This window comes from Centroberyx gerrardi, chromosome 6 (genome assembly GCF_048128805.1).
Source record: "Centroberyx gerrardi isolate f3 chromosome 6, fCenGer3.hap1.cur.20231027, whole genome shotgun sequence".
Classification (NCBI taxonomy): domain Eukaryota; kingdom Metazoa; phylum Chordata; class Actinopteri; order Beryciformes; family Berycidae; genus Centroberyx; species Centroberyx gerrardi.
Genome location: NC_136002.1, coordinates 30,243,230 through 30,253,819, shown reverse-complemented (window position 1 = coordinate 30,253,819; position 10,590 = coordinate 30,243,230). Strand labels below are relative to the sequence as shown.

The 10,590-nt window shown below is 42.8% G+C and overlaps 1 protein-coding gene across 3 annotated transcripts in view; it reads left to right on the top strand.

The window, feature by feature from the left end:
- The window catches only part of eml2 (EMAP like 2), a 42,338-nt gene that overhangs the window by 8,550 nt on the left and 23,198 nt on the right, over positions 1-10,590 (top strand). For 2 of the 3 annotated variants that reach the window (XM_071897118.2, XM_078284108.1), the window contains exons 2-4: positions 4,343-4,573; positions 5,020-5,137; positions 6,122-6,223. In XM_071897118.2, coding sequence (XP_071753219.2) covers positions 4,343-4,573; positions 5,020-5,137; positions 6,122-6,223 — 451 coding nt within the window. Of the gene's footprint in view, positions 1-4,342; positions 4,574-5,019; positions 5,138-6,121; positions 6,224-8,867; positions 8,974-10,590 lie in introns of those variants that run through there. The other variant, XM_078284109.1, reaches the window with a different exon arrangement.

Genomic DNA, 10,590 nt, shown 5'->3' with positions numbered 1-10,590 from the left:
CTCTCTATCTCTCTCTTGCTCTCTCTCTCTATTCTTTCTCTGTCTTGTTCTCTCTCTTCACCCACCTCCTATCTTTCCTCTCCTGTATCGGATAGTAAGACGGTCTTTTTCAGTTTCTTTCTCTTTCTGTCTGTCCCTCTTCCTTTCTCTTTCTCTTTCTCACTCTGTTTCTCCAAATTCAGTTCAATGTACTTTATTGGCGTGACAGTTTAAAATCTATCTATCTTTCTATCTATCTATCTATCTATCTATCTATCTATCTGTGTCTCTCTCCACCCACCTTCTATCTTTCCTTACCTGTATTGGAGAATGAGACTCTCCCTCTCGCTCTGTGTGTGTGTGTGTGTGTGTGTCCACAGTGTATTTCAGACAGTTGTGTTCATGTTTCCTGCAGCACATCACCATACACAGTACAGTAATTACATTCAGTCTGTTTAACCTCCAGGTACAGAGGCATACTGACAGCTTGCATTGTAACACACTCACAGTACATATAATACTGACTCCTGGTTCAAGGACAGCAGGACGTCCCATACAGTGCAGAAGGACAATGCAACAGAGAGAAAAACAAGTTCCTCACATTTAACATTCAATAATCTATAGCTGTGTGGATGCTAGCGGACAGTGCAGCATACAATCTTTCTTCAGCTGTAGAAGGAACCAGAGACTGACCAGTAGTGTATGGAACAGGACAGTAATAATGCACCTTATTCCCATGGTGGCCATTTTGAACTTGCATCACACTATGGGGTGGGAAACTCTACCTGGAAGTACTACTGTTGCGTACCAAGAGACACTTCATATAGACATCTATCATTTCACAGATTCCCCACTGAAAAACGCATCAGAAACGAATGAATCTCAATAATCCAGAGGGATGTGTGTCATATCAGACATGGGCCAATATCGACCCGATATATCGCTCTAACCCTACTAAAAACATTTCATAACACCCAACGGACAATCTCAGAGAAAATGAGAGAGAAAAGAGAGAGGAGAAACGGAGCTACGGGCCAAAAAATAATCTGATATTAATCATGCTGGACCATTAGTCAGTTCTGCTATGCAAATCTCCCCACAGCTTGATTTCTGTATGTAAATGTGAAGCTGGACTTCCCTGCTGCCCCTTCCTGCTGCTGTGAGCTCTCATTTGACTGAGAGATGCGATACAGCGACAGTAACAGTATTCCCTGTCTCTCCACCGCTTCAGCTGGCAGTGCTGAAGTGAACAGATGCATGCTGGGAGCGTTATCGTGGCTCGTCCCGATGCTACGTGACTTTTAAAATCCCCTGGTGCTCAACTTCTGGTGCTCAAATCTCTGAGTGCTATAAACATGAGCTTAGCGTGAACTTTGTATTGAAAATAATAATGAGGAAAAGGAAGGCAGCACTGTAAAGTTGTGTATGTACAACCAGCCCTAAACTTGACCCATGTGTTATTTTTAGGTTATTTTATTGTTTTAGTTAGATTTTTATCTGACTTTTATCATTTTAGAACCAAAACATATGTAGCAAAGTCAAAATGTGGTTATGCCAGCAACACTAATGTAGGGTGTTTAAAAAGCAGAAGGCTGATTAAAGTCAAAGGGATTTGAACTGATATTGCTGTTGCTCTGCCATTTAACGTACTTCACTGCTGATTTAGTGGACTAAACATTAACCGACTACCTCAATGCCTCATATAGACTTAGACCACTACAGGTCTAAGGTAAATCTTAGATCTTAAAGGACAGGAAAATGAACAATGAATAATCTCCTGCTGTAGTGATATGGCTCGGTTTAAGGTCAAGATAGCTGATAACTTTACTATTTAATAGTGAGTTTTATATTCATGCCAGCAGTCATTCTATCAGAGAATTTTGGGATGAAACTCTTTATTTGTGCTTGTGATGTTAGGTTGTGCAGACGTGGGTTCATCCCAGAGACGGGGATAGAGGAGAGAATGTAGGACAAGGGGAGAGTCGGGACGTCCTGTCCAACCAACCAGAGCCACGTTTCTGACTTTATCAGGTCGTAATCTGTTGATTTGGGCCGCAGATTAATAATCTGTCCTGGGAAATGTGCCTTCGATAATCTGGCTGGCCCCCGGTGATGTCATCATGGTGGGAGGCTGGTGGATGATTTGGTTGGAAAGATTTCAAGATCAGAGTAATAATGTCAGGAGAGAGAGAGAGAGAGAGAGAGAGAGAGAGAGAGAGAGAGAGAGAGAGAGAGAGAGAGAGAGAGAGAGAGAGAGAGAGAGAGAGAGAGAGAGAGAGAGAGAGAGAGAGAGAGAGAGAGAGAGAGAGAGAGAGAGAGATGAGAGGAGAGAGAGAGAGAGAGAGATGAGAGAGGAGAGAGAGAGAGAGAGAGAGAGAGAGAGAGAACCAGGTTTTGGTGTACTTGAAGATGAGGTGCAGCACAGTGAACATACAGTGCAAAGGGACGTTACAGGTCATACTAAAGACCTTCCTGTGGCAGCCATTTTGAATTTTTGAACTTGCTCTGTCCTGCTGTTGTGTACCAAGATGCACATCATGCAAATGTTGGGAATCATTTCAGAGATTTGATCCCCACTGAAACAAACGGATCTCAACAATCTGGAGTGATATTCACATTTTAAGGCAATATATATTTGGCCGACTGTAGCTAGCTACTGGAATCTACCCTAGGTAGCTTAGCAGCTAATTAAAAGAAAGCTAACTTCCCTACTAAATTGAAGCAGTCATATTTGTTGTTTGTGAGAGTAAGAGTTAATTTGATAACTGTTCGGTCTGTCTGAAGTCCTTGCTAATGTGTTGAAGTTAAAGCCCACCATGGGAACCAGGTCCATTGACATTTGACTACACATATCACTCTACATAGGAAGAGTTTCGTGGCAAAATTAGATATCCCAAAGTGGATAAAGGTGACAGCTACTCTGACGATAAAATGATTCATGATGACAAAACAAATTAGGCCACTTTTAAAAAACGATAGCAAGTAGCTTAGGTCCTTGAAGCTGGATCCTCCATATTTGAGAAGGGTTAAAGCGGCCCCAAGTGGCAATGGGAGATAACTGTTTAAATGTTTTGACAGTTTGAAGTACTTCATTACCCAGACATCACATAACATGACATCAGTAAACTCTTTGGGTCTAAATTTCTTCTTCTTAGTGGTTGGAGAAAGTTTTATTTTGCTGTTAAGTTTTGATTTGTCATTTCCTGTGTGGAGAATATTTCCCGCCAGTGACCGTCCTGCCACCAGAAACAAATTTGGGCAACTAGAGTGAATGTATGGTGGGGATGGGACGATTTTCTCTATTGCAGCATTTTTACTTAAAATATTCCCTATTGCAGCTTTAAACAATGAACCTAAGGTAATGTGTTTTTTTTCCCCTCAAAATTGATTTATAGCTTTTTGGAAATGAAACCTTCATGTCTACATTCAATAAATAAAGCTGAAATTGAAAGTCGAGAGGGAGGCTGGCCATCTGTTTCAGCACTGAGAAAACAAAGCTTTGTTTCTCTGTCAGCATCCCGGCTATCCTTCCCTCCCTCTTTCTTTCTCTCTATCTTCTCTCCCACTCGCTCCCATACAAAACAACCACACATCTGTTTTTGTTTTTCTCTCCCTGTCTCTTCAGCACACACACACACACACACACACTCACACACACACACACATAGACAGTCTAAATTATTAAAGCTGGTCAAGCATCCTGTATGCTCTTACCACCTTAGAAACTCAAAACCATCACATCACAAAGCAACAGCTATCCATGACACTCACCTGAAGCAACTGTTTTGGTTTGTATGTAAACAGCAGCTTGCATTTAAATCCTCTCTTCTATCACACACACACACACACACACACACACACACACACACACACACACACACAATCTTAGAGTTCCTTTGTTTTTTTTTGTATTTAGTCTCCATCTTTGTTGCTCAGCCTCATTGCTGTGGTGTTTCTGCACTGCACTGCACTTCCCAGAGATCACCTGTCAATCAAACAGTGTGGGCGGAGCTTGGATTTTCTGTTGATGCAGTTTGAGTTTCTGTAGGTGGCGCCCTTTTCTCTGTCTGTTCAGTCATGGTGGCTATCGCTGCTCATGTCAACTTACCAGAAAAGACCTATTTGACATCGGGTGTTAAGAATGGTATATGTAAAACCTTTCATGAACTGGATATAGGTTGAATCATTATTGTGTTGTATTGGCAATAGAGAGAAGCAAAAGGGACATTTACTTCCTGAATTTCTACCTTAAACCCTCGCTAACTTCTATGTCAAGTCTCCACACAACACTTATCGATAACATTCACATAAGGCTGTCTTGTCAACATGTCTTGTCTATCTCTCTCTCCACCCTCCTGTCCAGATGACACGGTGTCGGCGGGCAGTAACATGGACATGGAGGACCGGGTGTCCCAGCTGGAGCAGAGGCTGCAGCTGCAGGAGGATGAGATCCAGCTGCTGAAGTCGGCTCTGGCCGACGCCCTGCGGCGGCTGGGCTGCTGCGAGGAGCACGGCGTCGGGACGCAGCCGGGAGGGATCCATGCTGCCGGGAGGAGACCGCTGGCCACCACAGCTCCAGCACCGCCCATGAAAGGTAAGACAACAGGTGAACAGGACTGTAGAGGGCTTTTAGATGACGTGACACACCCTCTGGCGGCCATATTGGAGGTTCACAGCCGCTGGGCGACAGTAGCCGTGGAAACTAAAGCTGGGTGTGTTTCTTGGCCAATTTGGCTGTCTCAAAAGAATTGAATAGACAATATACATGGTTAATTTCTGTGCTGTTTTTGTCTGGGAACAGATACATCAGATCATCATCACTGCCTTGTTGTTAACATCTGATTTGCTCACTAGCTTACATACCTTGTAGAAGCGTAGGGGCTAATAGACACATAAACAAAATCATTTGCTTTTGCTACTGTAAATTAGCCTGCTAGCTCGTTAGCTAACTAACAATGCAAAAAAACAATTGTTTGTTGCTACAAGTGTTTTGAAGTGGAGGCTTTCTATCTCTGAATCCGATCTTTTCTTGTCCCTCAGTGCGTCAGCTGCTCCAGGCTCTTCCCTCCAGACCCCTCAGTAACGGTTATGTTCAACAGAAACGCCTCCTCTCCTCCCCTTCGTCTCCTAAGAAAGAGGTGCTGCAGTCCATCAAGAGGTACAGTAAACACCCATCCCCACTCCACCCTTAAGGCGGCGGTACGCTAGCAACAAAGCTGAATTTTCCCAAAGTAGAACCACACTGCATACAAATTTGTCTATACTTGCTGTGGTTTTGCACTTTATTCGTCCATTTATGTTCCATGTCAGCGGGGACACGTTAAAATAAAAGAGGTAACCATAACCTAGGGAAACTGGAAATGGATTTAGAAACCATTTGATCGGTCATGAAGGTGCAGATATCCTCTAACAAGCTCAGCAAGCCGGGCCTCGAGATGTTCGCTCATACACAAGCAACTACACAAAGGCAATGAACCAGAAAAGTAAATGGAGACGCTTTTCCACAAGGCCACACAACCATGTCATGTGATATTTTAGACCAATTGCAGATGCACTGGGGGCTGGTATATGAAGAATTCCTCTAGTTCAACCAGCAAGCCTGTGCACACTGTGGAGTCTGAAGCCAATGTGGTGCTTTTCTTCAGATATGTCTTGTTGTCTGTACAAATTCTAGCACGTGATTGGCTGCTGACAGGCAGTACCACCGATGACTTCAACTGGAGCCGACCGTATCCTAATGAGGAAACGAGGCCGCTGCGGTTAACATCGGTCGTCGTTTTGCTGATTGTGGATTTGAATTGTCAAATTGTTTGCAGTGTCAACGCATTCTGCCTTCCGTGCTCCTCCACTCTTCATTTTCTGTTCTCCACCAATCGAACGTTCATGTATACGACCTTTATTTAACCAAGCAAGTTGACTAAGAACAAATTTGTATTTTTAGCAGTGGCCTGGGGGAGCAGTTGTGAGGGAGGGAAGGTTATACACAATCACATCAGAGTAATGATAAAATGTCAGAAATATCCTGATTTCTCTTAAATAACGCTTTTGCTGGATGTTTCTCTCCTCTCCTCTCCTCTCCTCTCCTCTCCTCTCCTCTCCTGTCCTCTCCTCTCCTCTCCTCTCCTCTCCTCTCCTCCTCCAGGAAGAGTATGTCTACAGAGCGCCTCACCCTGGTGAAGAGGGAGATGGGAGGCGAGAGCCGGAGTCGAACCACCTCCTCCAGCAGCTCCTCCTGCGGAAAGAGGTAACAGCCGTATCCTGCTAGACTGTCCTATATGCAAAAGTCAAATGTCACCCACATATCTTCCAATTGCATTTTGGAGACAACTTGCCAACACTTGGGACATGCATGGTATTCTATTGTACTTATCCAAAAATCATTAAAGTCTCTCTTTCCGCATTTCCTTGTTTGTGGAAGGCAGAGGTAACAGAGAAAACATGCTGTGATTGCACTGGAGAACAAACTAATGGATTGAAAGTTGCTAATGGAATATTGAAGATGTCTCCAGCTGTCAACAGTATACACACACACATACATGCACACACACACACACACACACACATACCCGCATGATATCCGTCCCCATGTTGCCTCTAACAAGCTGAGAGAGTATATTTATATCCTATAGGTCAGTGGGGTTGTGGATAGCATGTGTGTAGCAGTTGATCAGGTTGTAATGAGCTGTCTTACCTGCCTGGACTGTCTGTCTCTCTGTCTGGTTTCCCGTCTGTCATCTGTCTCAGTTTGGAAACCAAGTTGAGACGGTCAGCAAAGCGTAGACTGACCATCATGTCGTCCAAACAAACTGTGTGCCTGTCAGAGGCAGAAAGGAACAAGCTGCAACTGTGTAGTTACTGTTCCTGAGAGAGAGATTTTTAAAGAAACACAACTTTTTCAAGTATTTCTAAAGGTTCACAGTGAAAAAGTCACTGTCATTGTATCTTATTTGATACACGCTGGAAAGGAACCATCCCAAAGACTTCAGCTGATAATGAACCATCAAACAATTTGCATAAATCACGCCAAAATGGGCAAATTGTTAATATTTGAGGTAGAACATTTTGGAACAGATTTTTGCTTGAGAGTAACTATTTGAGAACTTGGCAAGCTACTCTTTTACTACTTTTACTTTACTTGAAGGATTCTCTAAAAAAAAAAAAATCATTCATAAATTTTAAGTTGGAGTACTTCTGCTTGAGTAAAATATTCCAGTACTCTTTCCATCTCTCTTGCTTGTCCTGTCCATGCTGGAGATTACAGGACAAAACAGTCAGGTTCAACTACAAGTTCAAATCACTTTCATCATTCAGCCCTTCTGGAGACATTTTTGCTCTCTGAAGTGTATATGAAGAGTTTCAATACAAAATGACATATCCACCATATGGAAAAAGATACAAAATAATTACAAATAGTAACTTGATTTTCTCTGCAGAGTTTGGGACATTTGTTTTACCACAAATCTTTCTTGCCACCCAGTCTGGAAAGGAGAAAAGTCTTCATATGTCTTTTAAGGCTAATACATCAGAGACGAACCTCCTGAACCGCAAAAAATGTATCGCACTTCATCTAGGATGAAGGCAAAAGATGAAATGGTGCTGGAATGGAAAGGAGAGGACAAGCAGACTGACTGGTTTTGCTCCCTAATCAAGATCGACATTGCTTCACATCTCTGTTTGATGGAGCCATTTTACATTAACTACAGTCACTGTGGGAGTCGTGGATGCAGCGGCTGTTGTTTTGAGACGTGACGGTTTTTGAGTTTCGAAGATGGGAAGCGCATACAGGATGCTTGAGCGGCTTTAATAATTCAGACTGTGTGTGAAAGAGAGAAGACAGACAGAGAGAGAGAGAGAGTGTGTGTATGTGTGTAGGGGGGGCGAGATAGAGATAGAGATAGAGATGAGATAAATCTGCACACATTATCATCTCATCTAATGTGGCTCATCATCATGTGTAACTTCCACCCTCAGCACTTCTCATTTGCCTACGGTAAGTAAAGTTTTGTCCGTCACAGTAAACGCCGGATCAGTTGACAGGCTGTTGCCTCGTCTCCACGTCTCTCTCTGTGAAGCCTGATGGACGGCGAAGTGCTCGCATTTCCCAGGCAAATGAACGCAGCGCGTGTTTGCTTGTCGCCCGCAAACAAACCGAGACGCCCGCTCGTCGTTTGGCAAACTGGACACAGAGATACGGTTTATGGACGCGTCGTTAAGAACAGGTTTATGGTTCTAGTCGGTTATAGTCAAACACCTTGTTCCTCTCCCTCTCTCTGTGTTCCTGCCTTCATTTGTCTGTTCATCTTTCTGTCTCTTTCTTTCTGTCTGTCTTGCTGGCTTGCTGGCTTGCCCTCTTTCTTTTAAATCCTTCTCTTCCTCTCTATCTCTCTTAATCCTCTAGATTCCCCTCTCTTTTTTTGTTTATTTTATTTCTTTGTAACACTGTTCTCTCTCACTTTTCTCCTCTCTCTTGTTCTTCTCTCTCTTTTTGCGTATTTATATTCATCATCCATCCCATCTCCTTTCCTTTCCTTTCCTTTCCTTTCCTTTCCTCTCTCCACCTCTACTGATGGAGGAAGTAAAATGTAACAGTTGCACATAATAGATAAGCACTTTTAAGCCTCTCTCTCTCTCTTTTTTTTTCTCATTTTTTCTCTCTCTCACTGTCTCTCTCTCTCTGTCTCTCTCTCTCACTGTCTCCTCCCCTCTCTCTCTCTCTCTCCTCCCGTCTGCTGATGGCATCAAATTTCCCACCAGTCTCTGTGAAAAAAAAAGGGGGTGTGGTCGCCGGTGAGGGGTGGGGGGGGGGGGGGTGTGGCAGCAGAATCAGGAAATGCATTGTGATTGGCTGGAGAGGCTCTCCAGGCAGAGCTAAAAGTTTGTTCAGGGAAGGAGGAAGTCGGTGTGTTGCTGTGGCTGCCAGACACGACAGAAACCGCTTTGACTGAGACAACTGTTACCTTACGGGAAGCTGTGAGCCATGAAGAGATCTCCAAGGTAAACAGATGCTTTACATGTTTGACAGACAGTGCAGGATACTGTGAGCAGAAAGGTTTTACATGTGGAGGGTTTGCTTCCAAAAGGGGGATGTGGGAAAAGGTGGCACTCTTACTGAATGATTCATTGCACAATCATTTAGATACTTAATGGTGTTTTTTTAAAGGATAGAGTGTAACCGAAGTCCTTGGATGACCAATTGGCAACAATAGATATTAAATGATGAAGCTCAGGAGATTCTTTGCTTTTCCAAAATGGATTTCTAGCCTTTTGAAGTAGCTGGATGAATTGTAAAAAGAGGGAAATAGTTACATGCTGTTCTCCACAGTTCACTTCACAAACCAGCCAGTCCTTCATTTGCTGTGTGACTGCTATTTAAATAGATTATAGGTGGCACAGTGGAGCAGAAGTTACTACAGACCAGACTTTAGTGTGGTTTGGGTGTTTATAAAATGCATTTAGTAGAATCCACTGTCCAAAATTTGGTTTTGTAATCGCTATAGGTTATTTTTTGGGGGTTATTTTCTATTCAGATGAAGTCAGTAATCTTTCATTTGGGTTTAGCTGCGCTGCACCCAGAGGAAGTTGTGCTGTTTAATGCAACTCAGTGTTGTCACGCAAAGCCTTTTGATGCGTTTGATTTCCTCGTCAGTGGGGCTTTGGTGGCTTTGGGGAGGGGCAGCAGCACAGTAACGGCATAAATAAAACACAAACCAGAGCCAGTTGTTGTAATGGGCCACAGATCAGGTGACAATAGACAGACAATAGTATACGGAATAAAGGATATCTTAATAAAAGCCATTTTGAGGAGAATATTTTGTATTTCAAGTGTAGATCTCAGATATTAACTGGGTTAAACCGAGAAGAAAAAGTGATTGCGTTTTTCAGATGAGTGATATTTTCAAGTCTCATCATCTAAAAACTATTAGTGTTGGATTCATTCACAAAGAAAGTAGAGGTTGTTTGCTCTCAGGTGATATTTAACAAAGACGCTCCAAATGAACAAGATCCGCTGTACTTCAGCTCCTCAGAAAATTGAAAACTGATTTGTACGGTTCTTCATCTCAAGGCTGCAAATGTTGGAACAATTATGTAAAGCGTTTTCCACCAGCTCATGAAAGCATGTGGTGTCTTTTTTCAAGAATGGATCTCTTAGTTTTGGAAATCTTTGATGTCGCACACATGTTGAAATCATTTAATGTGTCTTTTTGAAGTTCCATTACTGGACCGTCCCGCTCTTTTGTCCTCGGGCTTCTAATTATGGTGGGAACAAACAAACATGTCACATTGTGTCCATGTCCAGTTATGAAAGACACTCACACACACAGAGAGACCACACACACACACACACACACACACACACACACACATGTACAGGGTGAGGGGATGTAAAGTGACAGGCAGAAGACTGGTCACACAGCACTCAGCATTTCTGTCAGTTAATTGATTGTTAAACCTCATTGACTCTGGCAGCAGAGGACAGAGCTCCTGCATTATATAATACAATAAAGTTAAAAAAGCAAACAACAATCTTACACTTGCTGAGGTTTTATAAATTACCTCATTTGACCTACTCATATATTTTATATACACACCCACTTTTCTTATTCATGTGTT